Source organism: Suillus subaureus (assembly GCF_016647635.1).
Source record: "Suillus subaureus strain MN1 chromosome Unknown BJ212scaffold_11, whole genome shotgun sequence".
NCBI lineage: Eukaryota > Fungi > Basidiomycota > Agaricomycetes > Boletales > Suillaceae > Suillus > Suillus subaureus.
This window is the reverse complement of record NW_024538567.1, coordinates 313,974-337,131: the sequence shown is the minus strand read 5'-3', so window position 1 is coordinate 337,131 and position 23,158 is coordinate 313,974. Positions and strand designations below refer to the sequence as shown.

General features: G+C 44.9%; 10 protein-coding genes across 10 annotated transcripts; 4 read left to right on the top strand and 6 right to left on the bottom strand.

Moving 5' to 3' along the window:
• Positions 1-9: 9 nt before the first annotated feature.
• BJ212DRAFT_1269228 (Mob1/phocein) lies at positions 10-955 on the top strand (the record flags this gene model as incomplete). Its single annotated transcript, XM_041330801.1, has 5 exons — positions 10-32; positions 80-315; positions 365-458; positions 506-633; positions 684-955. 5 exons carry the CDS (start codon positions 10-12, stop codon positions 953-955), a joined length of 753 nt encoding a protein of 250 aa, XP_041194406.1.
• A 761-nt stretch (positions 956-1,716) lies between these two features.
• BJ212DRAFT_1479539 (cytochrome P450) lies at positions 1,717-3,922 on the top strand (the record flags this gene model as incomplete). Its single annotated transcript, XM_041339904.1, has 12 exons — positions 1,717-2,106; positions 2,156-2,199; positions 2,255-2,336; positions 2,390-2,460; positions 2,515-2,529; positions 2,579-2,886; positions 2,936-2,994; positions 3,048-3,087; positions 3,140-3,150; positions 3,202-3,378; positions 3,428-3,721; positions 3,770-3,922. The coding sequence occupies 12 exons, from the start codon at positions 1,717-1,719 to the stop codon at positions 3,920-3,922; spliced, it is 1,644 nt and encodes a 547-aa protein (XP_041194405.1).
• A 661-nt stretch (positions 3,923-4,583) lies between these two features.
• BJ212DRAFT_1479538 (cytochrome P450) lies at positions 4,584-6,789 on the bottom strand (the record flags this gene model as incomplete). Its single annotated transcript, XM_041339903.1, has 13 exons — positions 4,584-4,730; positions 4,779-5,072; positions 5,122-5,298; positions 5,350-5,360; positions 5,414-5,453; positions 5,506-5,564; positions 5,616-5,926; positions 5,976-5,990; positions 6,046-6,116; positions 6,170-6,251; positions 6,307-6,350; positions 6,400-6,432; positions 6,496-6,789. The coding sequence occupies 13 exons, from the start codon at positions 6,787-6,789 to the stop codon at positions 4,584-4,586; spliced, it is 1,578 nt and encodes a 525-aa protein (XP_041194404.1).
• A 1,348-nt stretch (positions 6,790-8,137) lies between these two features.
• BJ212DRAFT_1206295 (uncharacterized protein) lies at positions 8,138-8,752 on the bottom strand (the record flags this gene model as incomplete). The annotated part of the gene is made up of 2 exons (XM_041329158.1): positions 8,138-8,404; positions 8,543-8,752. Coding segments are annotated over 2 exons (477 nt in total), but the record flags the coding sequence as incomplete, so codon positions are not given.
• A 2,266-nt stretch (positions 8,753-11,018) lies between these two features.
• BJ212DRAFT_1298616 (uncharacterized protein) lies at positions 11,019-11,684 on the bottom strand (the record flags this gene model as incomplete). The annotated part of the gene is made up of 2 exons (XM_041332715.1): positions 11,019-11,146; positions 11,219-11,684. 2 exons carry the CDS (start codon positions 11,682-11,684, stop codon positions 11,019-11,021), a joined length of 594 nt encoding a protein of 197 aa, XP_041194402.1.
• A 1,559-nt stretch (positions 11,685-13,243) lies between these two features.
• Positions 13,244-14,164, bottom strand: BJ212DRAFT_1479536 (uncharacterized protein; the record flags this gene model as incomplete). The annotated part of the gene is made up of 3 exons (XM_041339902.1): positions 13,244-13,453; positions 13,532-13,939; positions 13,988-14,164. 3 exons carry the CDS (start codon positions 14,162-14,164, stop codon positions 13,244-13,246), a joined length of 795 nt encoding a protein of 264 aa, XP_041194401.1.
• A 24-nt stretch (positions 14,165-14,188) lies between these two features.
• On the bottom strand, positions 14,189-15,439 carry BJ212DRAFT_1479535 (uncharacterized protein; the record flags this gene model as incomplete). Its single annotated transcript, XM_041339901.1, has 6 exons — positions 14,189-14,254; positions 14,302-14,493; positions 14,751-14,855; positions 14,905-15,033; positions 15,082-15,189; positions 15,275-15,439. 6 exons carry the CDS (start codon positions 15,437-15,439, stop codon positions 14,189-14,191), a joined length of 765 nt encoding a protein of 254 aa, XP_041194400.1.
• Positions 15,440-16,020: 581 nt separating this feature from the next.
• Positions 16,021-16,185, top strand: BJ212DRAFT_1269075 (uncharacterized protein; the record flags this gene model as incomplete). The annotated part of the gene is made up of 1 exon (XM_041330786.1): positions 16,021-16,185. A coding segment is annotated over one exon (165 nt), but the record flags the coding sequence as incomplete, so codon positions are not given.
• A 684-nt stretch (positions 16,186-16,869) lies between these two features.
• On the bottom strand, positions 16,870-17,716 carry BJ212DRAFT_1479534 (uncharacterized protein; the record flags this gene model as incomplete). Its single annotated transcript, XM_041339900.1, has 3 exons — positions 16,870-17,022; positions 17,076-17,168; positions 17,225-17,716. The coding sequence occupies 3 exons, from the start codon at positions 17,714-17,716 to the stop codon at positions 16,870-16,872; spliced, it is 738 nt and encodes a 245-aa protein (XP_041194398.1).
• A 337-nt stretch (positions 17,717-18,053) lies between these two features.
• Positions 18,054-19,731, top strand: BJ212DRAFT_1298613 (uncharacterized protein; the record flags this gene model as incomplete). The annotated part of the gene is made up of 9 exons (XM_041332714.1): positions 18,054-18,186; positions 18,234-18,316; positions 18,412-18,421; positions 18,675-18,726; positions 18,778-18,837; positions 18,888-19,056; positions 19,214-19,318; positions 19,429-19,441; positions 19,529-19,731. 9 exons carry the CDS (start codon positions 18,054-18,056, stop codon positions 19,729-19,731), a joined length of 828 nt encoding a protein of 275 aa, XP_041194397.1.
• Between the last annotated feature and the right edge of the window lie 3,427 nt (positions 19,732-23,158).

Sequence of the window (23,158 nt, the reverse complement as noted above, 5' to 3'; positions counted from 1 at the left end):
TCGTTTATCATGTCTTTCTTCAATTCAATAGGGTGAGTTCATGGTCAGAGTCGTAAAACCATCTAACAATCCATTCTAGTCGCTCCATGTCGCGTACACCGCGCGGACCAAAGCGTTCGCCTACACCAACCTCTTCGACGTTCTCGTCTGACATGCCACCCCCACCCGTACCTTCGTCTCCAGTCACACCTAACATTCAAAAACCTCTTTATTTGTGCAGCCCGTTTGTAGAGGCAGCACTCGTCAAAGGCAACTTCAAGACCATCGTCGTTCTTCCAAAGTATGTCGACATCATGGAGTGGGTAGCCGTCAATGGTATGTCTATCGTTTTCACTTCGCCGAACTGTCTCAAATGGCGTGTTAGTCTTCGACTTTTATACCAATCTCAACGAGTTTTATGGTGTCATATCGGAGTGCTGCACGCAGCAATCATGTCCCACCATGTCGGCTGGACAAAAGTACGTGTCTCCCTATTCCGAGCACGCTCATTCATAATGTTCTGTAGTCTTAACTATACATGGATCAATCAAGATCGCAAGAGCGTCCACCTTGCTGCGCCCACCTACATCGACTACGTCATGACATGGATTCAAAACCTTCTCGACGATGAAAATGTTTTCCCCACAAAGTCTGGTGAGTGCCTTCTTACTTCACTTCGCCTCCCTCTATAATTGTTCGTATAGGGCACGACTTTCCTCAATCATTCCCCTCGACCGTCAAACACGTTTACCGTCAGCTCCTTCGCGTATTTGCACACATGTATCACACGCATTACCCTCAAATCCTCCATCTCCGCTCAGAGCCCCATTTCAACTCCCTCTTTGCCCATTTTCTCGCGTTTGGGCGAGAATATGAACTGTTGGACATCAAAGACGTGAAGGGCGCAGCTAACTCACCTGTTGGCATTGGCATGCTTTGGGAGAAGTGGAGGGAAGTGGGAATCTTGGAGGGTTAGATTACTTGCGGAACAAGTACGCAGTGTGGTGGGTATCTGATTTTGTTGGACGGTCTATCGTTCATCCCGTTGTATTAATGTTGATAATCTGGAATTACGTTCGTTGTTACCATCGTCTCGCGCAGCAAGATCGGAGCCATATTGCGGTGCTATAGGCTCGTGATTGGTGGAGCAAGTACATTTGACTACCAGAACTGTGGGTAATGTATTAATTATTGAAGTTCCTATTTGATGGGGGATTCAGATAGAAGGAAATCACCTCCACTGACAGGAACTGTGGAGTCATCAGGAAACCGGTGAACAGATGAGAATGATATTTAAAGTACATGTGCAACAATCAGCGTAAATTTGTTGACCGCTTTCACATGGATTAATAGATTGTCGAGGAGTGACCAATTTGCAAGCGCACTGGCTTCGTAACCGTGTTTGCTTCTTCACTTCAATGGATCCAAGAAAAAATTCACGAGCGCAAGTTAATGCACATGAATATGGACCCAGTCTCTGGGGGTTAGGGAAGTTGCGTCCTTTGATAGGATCTCACCTTATGGGGAATGCAAGACAAGTCATCGGCTTTCATTTATGTAAATAAACCTCGCTGACTCCGACGAAAAACCACGGCACCGGGACACCCCCGCAGTTGACTCATGTGCCTGCATGAAGCCGCTCAATTTCATAGCCATATCGAAACGTCTATAAATGAGCTATGTCGTTGCACAGAAACAGCTGTCAATCTGCAATAGATCCTCGAATCAAACACAACCATGAAGGTCATCTCTGTATCCTCTCCATCCAGTCTCTGGACGACCATACGTTCGGTTGGCGTATTCAATATTGGTTGTTCATTCATTGCATTGTGGGCCTTCGTCAAAGTCCTAAGGGCCCTTCGCTGGCGATTGAAGACGACTCAACTGCGGGGTCCGCCTCGTACCAGTTTCGTATATGGTGTTTTGCAGGAACTCGCCTCATCTAAAGATGGTGGTGAAATGTATGAACGTTGGGCGACAGAACATGGGGTAGCATATATGATTCCAAGCGTCCTCGGACAGACAAGAATCGTGCTCTGTGACCCAAGAGCCATAGCACATTTCTGGGCCCGAGAGACATGGACATATGTACTGACGCCCCTCTCGTTGGTGCTTCAGGAGAGCGTTGTATGTTAACGTCGTCATCTTACCTTGTTTGTCTGACATCTCCTGTCAGGTTGGCAGAGGGCTCTTATGGGCTCAGGGTGAAGACCACAGGAGGTACTGTTCAGCTCTTGTCCTCGCGCTGGCGACTTATCTGCTACATGCGAATTAGGCAGCGGAAGGCCCTCACTCCAGCATTCAGTAATACAGCGATTCGGAAACTCACATCAGTGTTTTATGACTCAGCTTACAAGGTGAGGGATTGCGATGTGGGGAATGTAGTATCCCTGATCCTGATATTTTGCAGGCTAAATGTGCATGGGATATTGCTATGGAATCGAGTAAAGATGGCGACGCTATCATCGAAGTTCAGAACTGGTGCGTAGCTATTTTGGCTTGTCAAGTGTCATTCCTAATGGAAACAACTCAAAGGATGAATCATATATCGTAGGCGAAGATATTTTACCATTGAAGCCTCTAATTGATGCATTATCAGTCTGGATACGATTGGCATTGCTGGTTTCTCCCATGATTTTGGTTCGCTCGATGGAAAGCGCGCTAGCGTGACCGAAGTGTTTGATACTTTTGGAAACAACCAAAAAGCTTCAGTATTGAATCCAGGTCTTCTGCTTGCATTGGCGTTTCCCGTCATTATTAAGATTCCCAACAAGCGGATGAATCTGGTCAAAAAACTTGGCGTAGCCATGGAAGAAATATCCAACGAGTTATTCATTCGCAGCCGCCGGGAGAAGGATGCGAATACGAGCGGGAGAGACGAGGAGAAGTCCATCATCGGATTGCTAAGTAAGTCCTCCAAGAGATTTATCATATTCTCGATTAACGCGGCATTAAGTTAATTCCGAAGGCCAAGATGCCCCGCTTCAAATGTCGAAGGAGGAAGTAGTGGCTCAGGTCTGTGGGAGACCATGTATCACAGCCATAACTTGCAAGCTGATATTCTGCAGATGAAGGTCTTGCTTCTCGCGGGTTACGAAACGACGTCAAGTGAGTTCATTTCTGTTCGCTGCCATTATATTAGCTGACTTTCCATCGACAGCCGCTCTTACGGTAAGCCTACTATGCGAGAGTGTTTATGCACACTATTAATGTGATGATCAGTGGGCGCTGATCGAGCTATCACGACACCTCGATGCCCAAACCAGCCTCAGAGAGGAACTGCTTGCATTTGGCCCCGATCCGACATATGATCAATTGAAGGCCAATCTCCCATACTTGGATGCGGTTGTCCACGAAACTCTACGACTCCATCCTCCGCTGCGCGAGTTCACTCGTGTTGTGAGTGTGTCTGTCTACATGTGAATACACACTCACAATAAGTCTACAGGCAGCGGAAGACGATGTTATTCCCTTGAGCGAACCTGTGCGCACGGAATCTGGGGGAATGACGGACAGTATATCTATAGCGAAAGGGACATTGATCACGATACCGGTCGCAGCGATCAATCGCTCTTCGACCATCTGGGGACCTGACGCAAAGGAATTCAAGCCTGGTCGTTGGCTGACTGAAGGCGGGATCAGTGGGAAGGCCAAGGAAGTCCATGGTCATAGGCATTTGCTGACATTTATCGACGGCCCGAGGACGTGTCTTGGAAAAGATTTTGCGATCGCCGAATTCAAGGTGGGTGATTCGAATCAGCCAGTCTGGACATTGCTCACTGCGATACAGACGGTTTTATTGGTTCTGGTAAAGAACTTTGTGTTTGAGATGCGGGATGGATCTGATACTCCAAGTCGAAGTTGTGAGGGGACTTTTATTCCGTCCGCGGGTTGTTGGAGAGGATGGTATTGGGGTACCTTGAGAGTTCGTCGGTATGAATGATTGATTGCGCTGCACTAGCAATTTTACAATTATTTTCTCCCTACTTATTTGCGGCTGAAACCCTTAGATTGTATTCAGATCAGAAGAGGACTGACATCGTAATATGAGCACTATATAGCTCCATATATGCTATTCTTGCTATTCTTTCTGCTGCTCAGCGGATTCGTATTGCCAGACTCATGGCATGGTGTTGAAGTGATAAGTAGTGTGTGAAAGCTGATAAATTACTTCTGTCAACATTAATGCTGGATGGAACTCCTCTTCTGGCATCGTCTGATTGGGTGCAGTACTAGTTGTGGGCTGTATTATCATCATCTCCATATCCAGTGCTACTGGTTTAGGTTGCAAGAGCTTGCAAAACCATTTTGGAGGGGAGGTAGCCGCAGTTGTCAGGCTCAGACACTGTTTACGCCTGACAACCGCGGCCACTTTGGCCTCATTGTGGTAACACAAACATCGGAGGATGATGTCAGGGCCATTTGTGCTGGATCCTGACCAGCTTACAAGGAAACAGTGAAGCAAGTGGATAACCTGCAGCTTCAACGTCAGATTGAACAAACGATATCAGTCTTCTTCTGGTCTGAATACAACCCAAGGGTTTCAGCCGCGAATAGGTGGGAGAAAGTATAGTAAAATTGCTAGTGCAAGCGCAATCAATCAATCATACCGACGGACTCTCAAAGGTACCCCGATACCGTCCTCTCCAACAACGTGGACGGGGTAAAATCCCCCTCACAACTTCGATTGGAGTATCAGGTCCATCACGCATCTCAAACACGAAGTTCTTTACCAGAACCAATAAAACCGTCTGTATCGCAGTAAATAATGTCCAGACTGGCTGATTCAAATTGCTCACCTTAAATTCTGTGATTGCAAAATCTTTTCCAAGACACGTCCTAGGGCCGTCGACGAATGTCAGGAGATGCCTATGACCTTGGACTTCCTTGGACTTCCCACTGATGCCGTCTTCAGTCAGCCAACGATCAGGCTTGAATTCCTTCGCGTCAGGTCCCCAGATGGTCGAAGAGCGATTGATCGCTGCGCTTGATATCGTGATCAATGTCTCTTTCGCTATTGATATACTGTCCGCCATTTCCCCGGACTCCGTGCGCACAGGTTCGCTCAAGGGAATAACGTCGTCTTCCGCTGCCTGTAGATTTATTGTGAGTGCGTATTCACATGTAGATAGGCACACTCACAACACGAGTGAACTCGCCTACAGGAGGGTGGAGTCGTAGAATTTCATGAATAATCGCATCCAAGTATGGGAGATTGGCTTTTAATTGGTCATATGTCGGATCGGCGCCAAACGCAAGCAGTTCCTCCCTGAGGCTGGTTTGGACATCGAGGTGTCGCGATAGCTCGATCAGCGCCCACTGATCATCACATTAATAGCGTGCACAGACATGATCGCACAGTAGGCTCACCGTGAGACTGACTGATGATGAAAAGTCAGCTAATATGACAGTAGCAGACAAGAAATCAACTCACTAGATGTCGTTTCATAACCAGCAATAAGCAAGACCTTCATCTGCAGGATGTCAGCTCACAAATGATGGCTGTGATACATAGTCTTCACAGACCCGAGCCATTACTTCCTCCTCCGACATACGAAGTTCGACATCCAGGCCTTCGGATTTAACTGATTGTTGCGTCAATCAAGAGACTACGATAGATTTCTCGGACAGCGCACTCAACAATCCAATGATTGACTTCTCTTCGTCTCTCTCGCTCATATTTATATGGCTCTCCCTGCGGCTGCGAATCAATAAGTCGCTGGATATTTTCCCCATGGTTATACTAAGTTTCTTGAACAAATTTGTCCGCTTAGTGGGCATCTTGATAATGATAGGAAACGCTGACGCAAGCAAGGTAAAGATTTTGTTCACTGCTGAAGCCTGTTGGCTGGTTCCGAAAGTATCAAACACTTCGGTCACGCTGGCTCGCTTTCCATCGAGCGAGCCAAAATCATGGGAGAAACCAGCAATGCCAATCGTATCCAGACTGATAATGCATCAATTAGAGGCGTCGATGGCAAAATATGATCGCGTACGATATATGATTCATCCTTTTGAGTCGTTTCGATTAGAAATGACACTTGACAAGCCAAAATAGCTGCGCACCAGCTCTGAACTTCGATGATAGCGTCACCACCATTGCCCGATTCTATAGCATTATCCCATGCACATTTGGCCTGTAAAGTATCAAGATCAGATATGCTACATTACCCACGTTGCAAAACCTTACCTTGTAAGCTGTGTCGTAAAACACTGATGTGAGTTTCCGAATCGCTGCATTGCTGAAAGCTGGTGTGAGAGACTTCCGCTGCCTAATTCGCATGTAGTAGATAAGTCGCTAGCGCGAGGACAAGAGCTAAACAGTACCTCCTGTGGTCTTCACGCTCAGACCATAGTAGCCCTCTGCCGATCTAACAAGAGGTGTCAGACAGACAAGGTAAGATGACGATGTTAACATACTGATATCTCCAGAAACGCCAACGAAAGGGGCGTCTGTACATATGTTCATGTCTCTCGGGCATAGAAATGTGCTGTAGCTCTCGGGTCGCACAGCACAATTCTAGTCTGTCCGAGGACGCTTGGAATCATATACGCTACCCCATATTCTGTCGCCCAACATTCATACATTCCACCACTATCTTTAGATGACGTTAGGTCGTGCGAAACACCATATATGAAACTAGTGCGAGGCGGACCCTGCAGTTGAGTTGTCTTCAATCGCCAGCGAAGGACCCTTAGGACTTTGACGAAGGCCCATAATGCACCAAATGAACAAGCGACATTGAATACGCCAACCGAACGTACGGTTGTCCAGAGACCCAATGGAGGGGGTACGGAGATGACCTTCATGGTTGTGTTTGATTCGAGGATCTATTGCAGATTGACAGCCGTTTCTGTGACAGCGAGATAGCTACGACATTTAACGGCTTTGTGCAGGCACAGGACTGTCGACTGTGGGAGTGTCCGGTGCCGTTTTTTTTCGTCAGCAAGGATTATTCATAGAAATTGATACATACCTGTCATAGTGTCTGGATTGAAATTGTTGAACGCTACTTGGACCTCAGTGGACGAACTAGTCAGTCTGCGAGAGTGAAGCTTAAGGGGATACCAGTGTATATATTGAGTGGCAGCCCATTCAAGCTTGGACAAGATATGTCTAACTGAATGCTCGCGCAACCTTGTCACTGCGGGCTCGATAATTACCGTCAAGTTCGTGCTACAGTGGCAATTCACCCCAACTTGAATGCTGGGTGCAAGCTACGTCTAGCCACGGCATGTCCGAAGTCCTGGAGAAACGCGGGAGAAAGTCGGATAAAGCGAATGATTGGGCTCGTCTTTTGTTACCGATTCCGCAGGGGTTATTCAATTGGTGAATAAATTCAACTGAGCGCCCAATATCAGGATGATGGATGTCACAGCCATAAGTAGTATGTCGCTCGCTGACGGCGGTCCCGGCGCGGGCAAGAGAACCAATATTCTGAGGCAGCTCCAGTAGGCGTGCGTTGATGCTTCGATGCATCATGTCTGCATCAGCAAACACATCGGGGATCCGAATATTTAAGACTGGTTTGAATGTCGTGCAAAATGTCAAGATAATACTTAATATTTAGGTTGTCGTCTTAGCGGATGTAAAATTTCAAATGTTAAAGAGGTCTTGCACGACAAGAGAAATATAAAGTATCAGTGAACATTTTCTTACTGTCTGAATGTCAATGACAGTAAGAAATATAAATATCTCTTTAATGCTGGCATAAACTTCGAAATGAAACTTCACATTTAAGACTCGAAAAAACTTCAATTTTAGCACGTGACTGAACATCTGCTCATGTATGAAGTTTAGACCGTCGTTTAGACGGGCGTTAAAATTCAAAATACCCCCTGACAATAAAATGTGAAAATAAATCATCAAGTTTTATCTCTAGATAAAACCGATCGCCCAATGATCGCCCACTCACGGCTGAATCATTGCCCACTTGAGTTTGAGATGCTAAATATTAGGGGACTAGACAATAAGTTATAGACACAAGTGATGCCTTTCAGTTAGAAACACGCATTAACGCACTCTTATTCAAATGACAGGGTGGACAGCTTATATATTGTAAATGTATGCAAAACTATGTAGTAGAGTGAAATTGAAAATCAATCCTGTTTGACAGTAGTTAGACACCAGTGATTTCTCGAGGTGAATTGTACTTACACGAGATAGAGATAGTATGACTACAGTATCACTCGAAACTGCCCATCGAGCAAAGTGACTAACAACCCAGGATACCTTGACATTTTCCAAATGACTACTTGAGCTTGACAAGTACATTTTGGTGGGAAAATGAGGATACATAGCAAATGGATCAATGGACTGATTGTGATGTGGGAGGAGCTTGTGGACAGCAAACACTAGTTCACCTGTGGGTGTAGCATAGATATGTTGGATACTGCTGGGGACAGGAGATGATAACCAGTCACCCTGAGAATAATAAAAAACTTAACTATTCCCGATGTGAGTAGAGGCTCTGCTATAGACAATCCCATTGAATTTTAGTCATGCGCGTAATATTGCTGTGTATCATTTGATAAGCACAAACAAGGTTTCAGGAACAGCCACAGCTACAGCAGAGGAAGGAGCCTGTAAACTGTCATCCAAAGGATCTTCAGCAAGTTCTTCACCAAGAGTTCCAGCACTCTTGGGAGCATATGTGCTGTCAAACAGAAATTTGCACTCTTGAATAGCTGGCAAACAGTCAGGTTGACTGAGCCAATGGTGAAGTTTTGAAGTTTTGATGAATGAGTATAACATGGTAGTTTCTGACTCACCTTGAAAAGTCAGTCCCGCTATTACACTGGTGTTCCATAAAAACTCACCAGTCTTATGATTTACTGGAAGACGCTGAAGTATTCCAATCAAACGTTTGAAAGGAAAGCACCACCAAGAGTGGGCCGGGCCAAATAGGAGTAGAAAGTTGTATATGTGGAAGGCAGCATGGTGATTTGGACGCAGAGCGATGTTAGGGTATATCTTCTTCAAATTTCCAACATAAAGCGCAATGTGAGAGCGATACATGTGTGCTCTCTCTACAGTCATTGTTCGGGTGCACGTGAGATACACCATGCAAACAAGTTCCATAGTATGGTCAAGAACAGCTCTAAGGTGAGTGCTGACTTCATTGGAAGGATGCGAGGTACTGGCCCCCCACAAGCTCACGAGGGCAATAGGAATGTAGATGGTGATTAGAGAGCGCCATTCATCTGCTTTCATTGTCCCAGCAGATGCACTTCTGAAATCGCTTGGGACTGAAGTAAACCAAGATGGAATGGTTATTTGTTGGATGACATCTTGGACATGATGAAGGGCATCTAGAGAACCAAGCTGAAGCTCCTTCTCAGGAGCAGCAAAAGGTTTTCCACAGCACTGAGAACAAACATAAAAAAGTCGCAACAAAGTAGACATATTAAAAACTTACCCATTCCATGAGAGCTTTGACATAGTTGATTTTGAACAATCTACTAGATTTCTGGGGAGCGCATTGCAAGGCCTCGCAAACAAACTTGAGAGGTCCCATATTCTTGTGAAACAGCAAATTTTTTAGGTTATCCAGATTTTCATCATTGGATGACAACTGGGAAACAAGAAGGGTGCATATAGCAGTGACCTGAGTCATTTCCTTCGAAGTCATCCCCGGAGGCATATCGCCTAAGTCGCATGAAAAGGCTGGAGGGGGTAAAGTCAATGAAGATGAAGTGGTTGCTGTAGTCAAACTGAGAAGGGTATGAGAGTGATGCTGGACTAAACCTTCCAATATACAATGCATCGGGTCAACAACAAGCTGGCATGAGGGATCCCAGTATGGCAAATGCCACATCTCTGAATAGTGCACACTGTGAGCTTTGAATAGTTTCTCTCATTCAGAGGTTGTCACAGTGTCCCTCCACTGCTCAGTGAACTTCTGGAGTTCATCTTTATCACAAGGTTTCCAGCTTTCGAAGTCCACTCTACCATATGTGGTCTTATGGTAGCAATTGCACGCACTACAATAAAAATGGCTACTGGTTCCAGCTAAAGAAGCAAGATGATGAGTGGCAGGAAGATCACAAACTGCCAAAACAATAGCACTGTGAGCAAGCTGGCCAGTGGGAAAACAAGCAGTCTTGGAAAAATTGATGCCATGCTCCCATGAGTCTACCATGTCATCAATAAGTGGCCGGATGTAGTGATTGAGATGCTTGAGGGGTGGCTGTTTCGGACCTGGGATGATTCCTGCAAGATACATGTTTTTGGGCTTATACCTGATATCCAATGGTAGATTCAAGCATGCCATAGAGATGATGCCAGAGGATTTGTTGGCACCACACAAATTCATGCCCTCTGGATTGAAGAAGTCCATGAAAAGGGCGAAAGCATAGCACCCTTCATCTCCTCTATCAATAAAAAGTGAAGCTGGGTCTGGGCCACAAAATTGATGGAGAAACTGAGCCTTGAATGCATGTTTCATCAAAGGTGGATGGGGGGAATTGATCGAGTCTTGCAAATCATCACAGGCTTGATCCATCGCCCCCTCAATATCTGCATGGGAGAGGAGACTGGCGAGGTAGTCTTTAAAATTGTGGTAAGTGAATGTCTTCTTCGATCACACTACTCCATCAGGGCCAGGGCTGAGCAATGACTTGCCACATTTGGCCTCTGGTGTGGGGTGGTGTGTGCAACGTTCAGGATATGTAGGAACAGTTGAGCCATCTGCATGATGTGGGCTGTAAGTGCAGTGACAACTGGGGCAGACTGCATAGATGACAGTTTTCTCAGTGAGATGGAATCTTGAGAGCGCAGTGTCAAAACTCTTTGGAATTTGCCTGAGCACATTTTGATGGGAAGAGCTGAGGCTACCATCTGATCTCCGGAAAGTGAGGAATAACATGATTGAAATAAGTCCCAAGAGGAAATCGCAGGCTCACTTGCTGACCCCCATGATGACTTTACACATCACAGTGATGAATAAGGTGACCTGTGCGATTTCATCACACTGATCCAGCGGAAAATCATGGTGAACATCTATTGACTATTCAGAACACAATCACGATGAAGATAATTAACTCTTACTGGTATCAAATTCGACTGCTGCATGTAAGTCCATTTCAGGAGGCTTTTGACTGTTGAACTGAGCTTCTAAGCCATCTATCTCCAACATAATTGCCCTCTTCTGTGTGACCACAAGGTCTGCTTTTCATTTGATGGACTCCACAGCTGTGTGAAGCAATAGTAGCTCGTGACCAACATCATTGGAATTACCTGCAGGTAACAACCGAAAGCACTGCTGAATGCAGAACTCTATGTTATCGAGGACCATCAAGGCCTTCACAGTTGGCCGATGTATGTTCTTTTGGGAGACATCGCCAGGAATAGCGACTCTGGGTTCATGGGCAACAAAATGATCTAGCAAAGTGAGTTGCTCTAGATCATCCGTGAGAGCCATAATAGATAATGGTGGAGTGGGGTTGGGGTGAGAAACAGGCGGTTTGTTGTCAATAAGAGCAAGTGCATCCAGCTGTGAGACTAACAAATCCGTGATGGTGTTCGTGCAGGGAGAGCCAGTGGCAGCACGTTCTGCTTGGGTACATTTGGTGTGTTGTAAATGTGCAGCCATAAGACGTTCTGCAATGAGTACCCCCTTAGGCGTGCCATCCTCAGCACGATCACTGGTTTCGATGCATTCCTCACAGAAGCACCATTTGAACAGTGAGCGAGACACAGGCATGAAGAGCGGGGTGAATAGCAATGACAGTATGTACTGTCATTTCTATGAATTGATGGGAGTGAATTGGAGAGCAAGAAACGACTGCATAGGCAAGCTTTTGAGTCAGATGAACAACAACGATAAAAGAAACAACTCACAATTTCCAGTAATGAAATAACAAGACAGCAGTAAGCCTTGTACGAAAATATGATGTTCATTACAAGAACTACCAAACAAGGATATAACTCTGTTGTCAGGGAGAGCTGGTGGTGACCTGAGCTTGGTGTGGACTGATCATTGGCAAAGAACACCGGGCAGGAAGGGCTGCCATGGATGTTGAACCAGGAAGCAATGGATGTTGACTTAGAATTAGGATGTTGGCAGTGGTGATGAATGGGCACGACTGTACATACAGTCATGCCTTGGAGAAGGTTGTGAAAGGTCGCTGCAATGAGACATCTGGTGATGATGAAAGTAGAGAACACCAGGCATGACCATACATACAGTCATGCCCTGGAAGAAGGTGAGGAAGGGTCATTGTTGACAAGGAGAATGGGAGGCTCAACAGTACAAACCATCAAACCTCCTAGAGTAATAGTTACTAAGTTCCATAGGACTTAGAACTTTGGTGACGAAAGCACCCAACAATCACAAACACAGGACTTAAGAACTTTGGCAATGAAAGTGCCCAACAATCACAAACACAGGACTTAAGAACTTTGGCAATGAAAGTGCCCAACAATCACAAACACAGGACTTAAGAACTTTGGCAATGAAAGCACCCAACAATCACAAACACCCATATTAGGGAATTGTTACATAACATTGACTCCTCAACAGTACAGTTTGAACTTTGTACTGTCGACTCTCTCGAGCTACTTCATCATCCCCATCCTTGAAGCATGACAGTATGTACTGTTGTGCTCATTGAGTTCATTGTTCATCATTCCTATCTTCGGAGCACAACGATATGTACTGTCGTGTCTCCTATTCCATTACCACCACCTCGCCAACTCCATCCTTTTTTGTGGAATGATCAAGCCATCAACTCCAGGTCATCCACCTTCGCTTACTGCAATCCTTTAGATCATGCTGGCCTGTTAGTCAGTAAGCCCATTTGTTGACAGATCCAACCATTAATCAACCAACATGTCCAGCTGTCAACACACATCATCCACTCCACCGTACATACAGTGGAGTGGGCAATGGCTAACTTGCTCTCGCAATGATCCAGCCAGCCATCAACACATGTCATCCCCTCCACTGTACATACAGTGGAGGGGGAATTAACTTATCTTCCATTCCCTGCAGTTCACTTACACTGTCTATTCAACATGCTACTATGCTACACCAACTTTCATCCATCAGAACATCTCATCTAACACATTCAACCTTTCTACCTGACCTCCAGTAAGACCATCAAACCATCTGCCATTGTATAGGGCCTTGGGTAATCCAGTGACTGGGTTCCGTACAGTCGTCGAATTTCCTGATGCGCATATCCTCTTCATTGGTTTGGAACCCTGGGGCGTGAAAATTTCATCATCCAAGACTCTCTGATTATTGATGATATTCAGTTCTCACTCTATCCCACGACACCATGCCATGTTCTTGACCCAGAGCACACATTCAATGTCATTTTCAATATCACTTTCTTCTGAACTCATACCCCTGTCTCCCAGCATCTTGACTAGTTTTTGAAGCCACTGCCAAGCTGGTAGGTTGTCATCCTCACCATCTTTCTTCAGCTTAATAACTTGCTCCAGGGCTTTTGCTCTGTGGAGATATTTCTATAGACACATTAGTATCCGAAGAGCCTTGAGATCATGCTGCAGACATACATTTCACCAACAAGTTGTTTGATGAACCGACTTCAGATTTTCACCTCTTTTTGCAATCAACCTCTCCTCCACTGCTTCCGCAATCTCCAAGCAGCCCTTTGCTGTAACCTTTGGTTGGGCTGCTCTCCAGACCATCCGCATCCGCTTGTAGTGATCTTTGAGTATCGCCTTATAATAGGCATCCAACCTCTGGAATGGCCACTCCTCTTCTACACTCCTCTTTTTCAATTCTTCAAGGAGAATATCGAGAATTTTCACATTCCAGGGGGTGTTAAATCTGTGTTTGAGATCAAAGGCCAGATTCTGGGTGTTGGGGCCTGGGCCATCTTTGTACTTGTATGAGTACACATCTTCACAATCTGCTGGCTGGTGCACAATAAAATCTGCATCTTGAGATATACTGAAGGTATCTTTGAGGAGATGCTGGATTTCACCCTACTTCATGCTTAGCATCAGCATATACATCAAAAATTCAACTCTCACAAGAAGGAAGTCTCTTTCGTGGCTCAAATCTGTGGCCCTTTCTATCCTAATTTCATCATCCTGCTTCTTTTTCCTTCGAGGACTACACTTTGTGGATGTCAAAATATCCTTATTGACAAGGATGCATCTGAGTGCCGCCTCTATGCCTTTGGAGATCACATTTTCCATCACAGACATAGGGTAGACGTCGTCAGGCTGAAATCACTGTGGCTCTTGCTCAATTGTTGATGATCGTTCTTGATGTATTTCCATAGGCTCGTCAGCATCCTGCTATGACATGAGTTTAAAACGAGTTCTGACTGCTTAGTACTTACCTCTACTACAGATACCAGATGCATCTTGCGTGTTGTTCCACGTGCCTTCCTGATCTTTTTGGTCATCTTGAGGCACAGAGTCTTGAGCTGTGGTTTCTGGGGCATGTGGGGTGGTTGTTGAGCATTCCTTTGGGTGGGGTCTGTGCTGATTTCTGTGGCCACATGCTGTTGCCTACCATGTCTTGCAAAGTGCTGCTCTGTGTTAGTGAGCTCGTTCTCTTTTTCTACCCTCATTTTTTCTATTTCTAGTTGTAGCCTTTGCTCCATTTCAGCAAAAATGGCTCTCTTGTGTTCTCTAGCTGCTTGACATCATTAGCAATTCCTGTGCTCAGTTGTTCTGTCCCACCTCTTGATTTTTTCTTGTATCTAAATCTGCATTGTGTCATGCCAGTTCTTCAGCCAACTACTTGCCATCATTAGTAATTCCTTGGTCAGTCATTCTTTCTCACCTCTTGGTCTTTTTTTGCACTTATTTTTGCTTTGTGCCATGCTAGTTCTTCAGCAACATTCTTCCTCAGCAGTGCTTGCTGCTGCTCTTGCCATGTGTGAATTTCCTATTAACTTGTAAGCATGCATCTGACTGAATGCATCTGTTGCACTTACTTGCTTTTCCTGCTCTTGCTCTCTCAGGGCCTTTTCCCATCGCTTGTTGAAATCGTGCATGTGGTGCTCATGCTCTTCTTCTGCAAGACATTGTTGCTCCTCAATGTGGTCTTGAGCTTCTCGGCATATCTGCTGGTATGATCAGCAGTGTATTCCCAATGAGCTTCTCATGCATACCACTTCAGTTTCCTCTATAATGTTGCTAATATGTTCTTGTTGTTCATACACAGTCTGGCGAAGTACCTGTGAATAGTCAACTTCCTGAATGTGATGCTTCCCAGATATCTGGATGGGTATCATGAGTCATGGAAGCTGATTCATACTATCTACATACCACTTCCTCTCTGGCCCTCTTTTCAAGTCACAGTACACTGGTGGGAGGCTGACTGAGAACATCCATGAAGTTGCCAGGACCCTTATCATCGTCTTCATCATCTTCATCATCACCAAATAAATCCGCATCATGAGATGTTTGTATATCTTCTTGCTGAAACTCAGGATGCTGCATGTCGACGTCAATGTTATTGGCACTCATAGCGGGGGAATAATTCATCATCAGTTTGCAAACATCATTCCTGGGTCTTTTTAAGTTTTGTGCATGCATTTTTGTCTTGATTCTTTTAGATGTCTTGTTGTATGAATGAACAACAGTTCCAACAGGTCCAGGCCCATCTCCATCGCTTTCAATTATCTTTTGCTCTATTTGCTCTTACAATTACCTCACACAATTATCCTTGACAACTAGGATTATCATTGCAGTATTGTCATGCTTCGGTTTGGCTCCCCGCTATATTTTTTTTGGCTCCCCACTATTTTTTTTGTCAACTACATCTGAAACAATTATGGTTATTGTCTTTTGACTCAGCATGTGAAGTTATTAAAAGACAGATCGCTGCTATAGCCTACTTCCATCACCCACTTTCATCACCCACCTCTTAGATTATTGCTTGATTGAATTATAATCATCAGATGGTAAACACTCACACATTTATCCTTCTAACATCTGCTGTGAGTTATCGCTAACTACCTCACACCCTTTATTTACCTTCAAATCAGACCCCAGAGCTTCACCTGCGGTGCAGGCTATATTCAGCATCATAGATCAGACCCTGTCAGGTCACTATGTTGACGCGTTGCTCTGGCTGCTCACGCACTGCTCAGCATTTTCCTGTTCTGGAAAGCCTTCTCAAGGAGGCTGCAGTGCAGCCTTATGTTCACAACTGTTTTGTGAATGTGTGTGAAGGGAGACACATCCATCAATTCTGCATCTTCTTCAAGTGACATCTTCGTCTCCAAGCCAACATGCTTCTTAGTATGGGTGGTCATAAGTTCTGAGGCGATGCAGTTGTTATGAGGGTTGGAGTCAACTATCCTCTGTTGTGAACATGCAAGGCAGAGATAATGCGCTTGCTGATTTTTTAATTCACCAGTGAGTAAACTCAATGATCTATTGAGCCTACCATAACTATCTTTTCAGCTTTGCACAAAGCATAAGTAGTTGTCCAAGAGCTAGGCTCCCATGCAATCTTACTCTTGTGAAACCCTTGGGGACTCATGCCAATTGTCGGTCAGCTGCAAGGTGTAGAGTAGTAGTATAATTTGCACTGTTACATACCAAATTTCTCAGCTGGACTGCAGATATACAAACAAGATCCATTCTGATCTTGATTAAACATTTGAAAGCACTGGCTTGAACTGATACTGACGGGTTCTGGGTAGCTTCGCAGCCAACTTGCATGATGTAGTTTTGCTCTTCCTGATGCACATAAAACTCACAGTTACTAATCTTTCTACACCTGTTATTTTTAAGCCAAGGATGCACAAAACATCTCTGTTGCTTGGGCATTTCTGGTATTCCATCCTGTCTGATATGTGAATGAACATGCTTGATTCTTGGAATGCCAGCTTAATATAGAACACATACAGCACGTAATAATGATGGAGACATATAATGCAGTTGGGGTATCACTTCCTGGCCTTGCTCTTGCTCTTGCCTACAGCCATTTCTCCCTCCTTTTGTCTTGTGTGTCCAGACGTGTATTTCAGGCGTGTCATGATCAAATTATTGACTGGCCACAAGTTGGTATAATTGTCAAGGTCTGGGAAGTTGTTGAGCACCTGATGAGATGATAAGTTTATTGACAATATCAAGACTCAGAGAAACTGTTCACCTTGCCATGCATGACTTCCAATAGCATGGGACTTTGGGCAGACGTGCATTTTGTCATGTCAAGGTGGTTGTCAATGAGACTATGCATAGACCTCTTAGGAATTTATCAGTTAATTTGCAATACCAAGGGTACAATGACAACTTGCAAACCTTGAATTTTGTGTATGACTTTGGATTCCAATCTAAAGCTTCACAAAGTGTGTAACCCCCATGCCCCAGATGCCCAGGTTCACCAGCAGGTTTAGGAATCTTTGAGTCTTCTGATAAACTCACACTCAAAGTTGAGGAGTTGCTATCTGAGAAAGAATCCAAAGAGCCTGAGGAATCTGAGGGTGAAGGCATTTGAGAATGGGGGTGCATGGAATTGGAAGTGGCTTTCTTGGTGTATGGAGAGGAAGAGCAATCAGAATGCTTGCGCATCTGCACTGCAAGCTTGAATTCAGGGGCAGGTGTAGATGATGAAGCCTTTGCAGTGGGAATGATACTAGCTTTAGGAACTAGGATTTCATCAGCAACAAGTGTAGTCAGGTGATGATTGGCATTGCCAAACAGCTCTAGCTGGTCCGTGAGCATTGGGGGAAGAGGTGGTGGAGCCCCAGGCTCTGAGTCATAGAAAGGTGGAACAACTGTAGTACTGCACATGATAGAGAAAGAACTGAGTAGCTACCTGGAACTTAAGGATGGTTCATGAGAGGTAAAGTATTCAACAGATTACCATATTGAGCGAAAACAATAAGGGGCTTCGAAAATGGTAACCAAGAATAGTGCTTGTAAAGAATAAGAATAATGGGGCTGCATCAGCATATCTCAAGAGAAGAATAAAAAGAATAGCACTACACAAATAGCATCAACGATGAAGTTACCATGGAATAAAACAAATACAGAAACAAATATGGTAACGATACAAAAGTATTTGAAAACAAATGAGAAGTACAGATAAATATGTTGTGAGCAGGCGACTACAGTGGATTATATCATAATGTCTTTCCTTGCATTGTTCAACAAGTCAGCACAGCCACTGCATTACAAGCTGCTTGCTCATTTAACTGCCTATAATGGCTCTATCCATGCACTTGCAATTTCTAATGATGGACACCTGCTTGCATGCGGTGGTAAGAAAGCAGAAACTTGGTCATATACAGGGCTAACAAACAAACAGGTACTGAGGGAATCAAAATCTGGGATATCAAATCTCGGAAAGAACTCACATCTTCATCCAATCATCATGAATCAAGGGGAACAGTCAGTTGTGCAATCTGGGCCACAACTATGAAAACTGTGGCAGAAACCCTCTGTTATGGAACAGGCCTGGGTTATATTGTATGTTTATGACACAGTCTCACAGATGTAAGTGCCTAGGTTTGCTGTTCGACTGTCCATTGACACCAACAGGAAAAATTCCAAGAAATATGTGCCAGGAGACTGGGATCAGGATTTGAGATCACATGCTTGTCATGGTGTTCAACTTCCTCTGAAGGCAACCTGCGAATTGTAGTTGGAACTAGAGACAAAATGGTTCAGGTTCTGATGCTCAACACAAGCTCACAGCTCCAGCCTGTCTTCACAGCGTGACTTGAAAATATGGTGCCCAAGTCAATAGCATTCGCAGACAACTGGAGCATCTATGTGTTTGGGCTCTATGATGGCAACTTGTCAGTCCTTCCACTGCATACTTTCATTGCCTGATGCTGAGAGCTGAACAGCATGAAACTGAAGGATGAAGATGGCAACATAGTGCAAGAAATTAGCTGCAAATCAGTGATGTGAGGAACTACTGCTCTCAACCCAGGCGTGTTACTGACATATTATATAGTGGTCATGCTGTGGTGTACTCAAAGTGGGGCATTTTCATTGTAGATAATGCAACAGATGGCTTTACATTATATCGCCTTGAAGGTGATAGTGAGCCTCTTCAAATGTTTGCAACTGGTTTGCCAAGTGTATTGGTCCTGAAGCAAGTGGCATTCAGGGAAGAAGGCAAGGTAGTTGTGGGAGGAAGTGACCATGGGCTAGTATACATATTTGATCAGAAGACAGGGGAGACACTTGAAACCCTCCACCATGCGGACACTGGCCTTGTGCAAACAATATCCATAAGTATTAAAACTAGTCAGAAAGAATGTCACTGAACTGGTTTAGGCACATGATCTCAATGGCTGCTGCACAATTGCCAGCACTTTGCCCATGCTAGGGCGTGGGAAAACTACAATCAAGATATGGGCATATGACTATGCTGTGCCAAAGGTATCCAAGGTGCCCTCAGGCAATTACTGGTCCCTGTTACACATACTGGTGATGTTGACATGACTACTGGCACTGCTATCTATGAGCATCTTCCTGCTGATAAATTATAGAGACAGCTTTTTGGTAAGTGGGCCAGTTGGTCAGCAGGGATCTAACTAATGCACCTTCAGGATAGCACACTGAACTGTGTACATGGGTACATAACTTCAGCAACAATGATTAATGTGGCCAATGACTTTTCACAGCGTGTCCAAGCTGCCATGATATTTGATGAGTATGTAGATATCCAGAAGGACAAGGAAGGGCCAACCAAAGGATATGTCAAAAATGACATCATGATGCTCCAGGAATTAGTGGCAAAGATCCTGGAGCTAGCTCAAGAAGCAGATGGAGAGATCAACAAGATACCATAGGGGCAAGTGTGATACGGATTACCTGCACAGCTAGCAAAAGGAGAGTGAGAGATTCAAAGTGACCTATCTCCTGTCCAGTACATGTAGGTGCAAGCACATGAACATAGGACATAAGGTTTGCATTATGCCCTCCACTGCATTGGTAGAGTGGACTGAGTCCAATTACCCCTCCACTTATGTATGTGGAGGGGAATGACAGATCTTAATGGCGGATCAGTTAACATGTTGTCAATGGGGTTGGAATTTTAACAAACAGACGTGGTTACCCTGAGTGTAGAAGACAGGCCAACGTGATCTAAGGTTGCAATAAGGCGAAATGAGTTAGCCATTGCCCACTCACTGTATGTATGGTGAGGGTGTGACACAGGTGTGAGGGCTGGCTGAATCGTTGTGAAGTGAGTTAGCTTGCCCACTCACTGTATGTATGTGTGAGGGATGATGGTGATGAACAGCGGACATGTTGTTATAATGGTGGATCTGGTCACAAATGGGCCTTACCTGACTATGGGCCAGTGTGAGCTAAAGGATCAGTAAGTGAGGGGGATGACCTGGAGTTGATGGCTTGATCATTCCACAAAAAAGGATAGAGTTGGCGAGGTGGTGGTAATGGAATAGGAGACACGACAGTACATATTATCATGCTCCAAAGATAGGAATGATGAACAATGAACTCGATGAGCACAACAGTACATACTGTCATGCTTCGAGGATGGGGATGATGAAGTAGCTCGAGAGAGTCGACAGTACAAAGTTCAAACTGTACTGTTGAGGAGTCAATGTTATGTAACAATTCCCTAATATGGGTGTTTGTGATTGTTGGGTGCTTTCATCACCAAAGTTCTAAGTCCTATGGAACTTAGTAACTATTACTCTAGGAGGTTTGATGGTTTGTACTGTTGAGCCTCCCATTCTCCTTGTCAACAATGACCCTTCCTCACCTTCTTCCAGGGCATGACTGTATGTATGGTTGTGCCTGGTGTTCTCTACTTTCATTGCCACCGCCAACGTCCTATTATTAATAATAACTCTAAGTCAACATCCATTGCTTCCTGGTTCGACATCCGTGGCAGCCCTTCGCAATATTGATCATGGGTTTGACACCCCTATCACAGAAACAACTTGGGCAGAAGCTGCAGATCTATGAAGTGAGTTGTCATGACATTATTCTCCTCTTATTGATCATAGGTTTAACATCTTTTCCCTGGTCTTCCATGGGTTTGACATCCTTCCTCATTGTGCTGCCTGGCGTTCTCTGCCTCCATCACCATCATCAACATACCATCCATCACTCCCTAATATTAGCTGGTTGGAGACCAACTCCACTTCTCTTCAAGTTCTTTACCACATCTCAAGCCACATAGTCAAAATTCTGTTGTTAATTTTAATTTTTAATTTTCTCCACTCATCCCAAGTCACAGTCCTGGCATTGTTCTGTTTTCCTCCGCTTGTCTCAATCCACACAGACCACCATCTCAATCCACACTCCACTTGTCTCAATCCACAGACCACACCCCCTAGTATTGCTGCCACTGCCACTGATATGGTAATTGTTTGTTGAAACTCTGCTATGTCTATATTAGATGCACCCAACTTCTCGCATTTTGTTACCTTCTTCCTTATCTAATGTAATGGTTTGTACTGTTGCAGTAGTCTTGACTGCGATCTTCTCAACCTCTCTGATCTCTAATGTAATGGTTTGTACTGTTGCAGTAGTAGTCTTGACTGTACTCTTTGTGTCTCCTTGCCTCCATGAATAACAATCTCCATGTCATTGTCCATGATGGGCAGGTTTATACCTCTCTCATCACACACTCCCTTCCCGACATCATACCTCACAAGCCTCCTTGGGATCCTCATGAAGACTATGATAGTTCTTCCAATGATAGTAATATGCCACTCACTACTTGCTGGGCATATGGAGCTCGTCTGTGGTTTCCCCTTGTACCTTTGAACCCTAGCTTCAATGGGCTGATCTTTGGATGCCCCAACCACTCCAGGTTTTCCCTCCTCACAGAGGTAGATACATTGGGAAGGCACATTCTCCACTGCGATATTTGGGCAAAATGGGTCAACTTAGAGCAGAAACTGCTCTGGTGCCAGGAACATTTGGGTGCTGGGCTATTGATTCCATGGGGGACTAAACTTCCATGCCCTCCGACTACCTATGGGTACCAATGGTGGCATACAGATGTTAACCTTGCCAAAAAGATTGCAATAAGGTTGCGTGATGCATTTCTATGTAAGTCAACCAGTTTATTCATCGTTCATGATTGCCTGATAGATTTCTAGTAATTGCTGCCACCTGCTCATGGTACATCATGACTTGTTGATACCAAGGTGCCAATCAGTGGACAGCTATCTTAATGAGTGACCCCCAACATCCCATACCCACTGAATGGGTTCTTGAGTTGTCGCGCTCATTTGTTGGAGATCTGACAACAAATGTGCCACATATGGGAGCCTTGATCTCTTCCATTCACTGTCCTTGGCAAGTTCTATTGCCCATGTTTGAGAAATTCTCACTTCCAATTTGGGTCCATGTTTCTGGGGATACTTCTGCCGCTGTTGATTTTACCTTGCATCATTATATCCTGTCTCCAGCAGCTATCACCTGTGCGACTGAGGCAGTCCAATGCAAGCAGACGCCTGACACTTGGGGTCAACCAGATGATAGTGCATGGGGTCAGCCGGATGATAGTGTGTGGGGTCGACCAGAGGACAACACTCAGAGTGTCCTTAACTGGGATGATAGTATCCTTGGATGGGGTCAGAACAGTGGGGCACAGCCCATGTCTGATGTTCCTGAGGCACATGCAGACTCTCTGTTCCCAGTCTCCCAACCCCACTCTAGACAGAAGTGAGGAGAAGACTTCAAGGCATTCTTTGCATGGTGCCATCAGGAGAACCAGAGGAAAGAGGAGACGGAAATGCCAGCTCAATGGCAGTTGCATCAGAGCCATGAGCGGGCAGCCATGAACCACAGCATCCCTGGCAAATCCAGCACAGTTGTGGTGTTTGAATGGCAACCTAATGATGACTTTGGTGGTTTTCATCAATGCATCCGTCTCACAAAGGCTGAGATACCAATGACTTGGATGTCATATAGCAAATCTACCAGGGTATATGACTCATTCTGTAATGAGTGGGATTTGTGTGATGCATTGGATCTTACCAGTGTTCCTGATGGCAATTGGGAGGAAGATGATTTCCCACCTGCGCCTGCTCCTTCTGAACCCACCCCTGCTCCTCCTGCCCCTCCACCACCCTTGTCCAGTTTCTTGAAAGACATTGAAGCCTACTTCAGTCATTATGAGGTTGCACCCTCAATGCAATACACTTGTAGTGTTGAGTGATTTGTCTCAATTTGCATTTTCATCTTGGATTTCACCTTGCAGCATCCACCACTACACCCTGAGGCAGATTGACT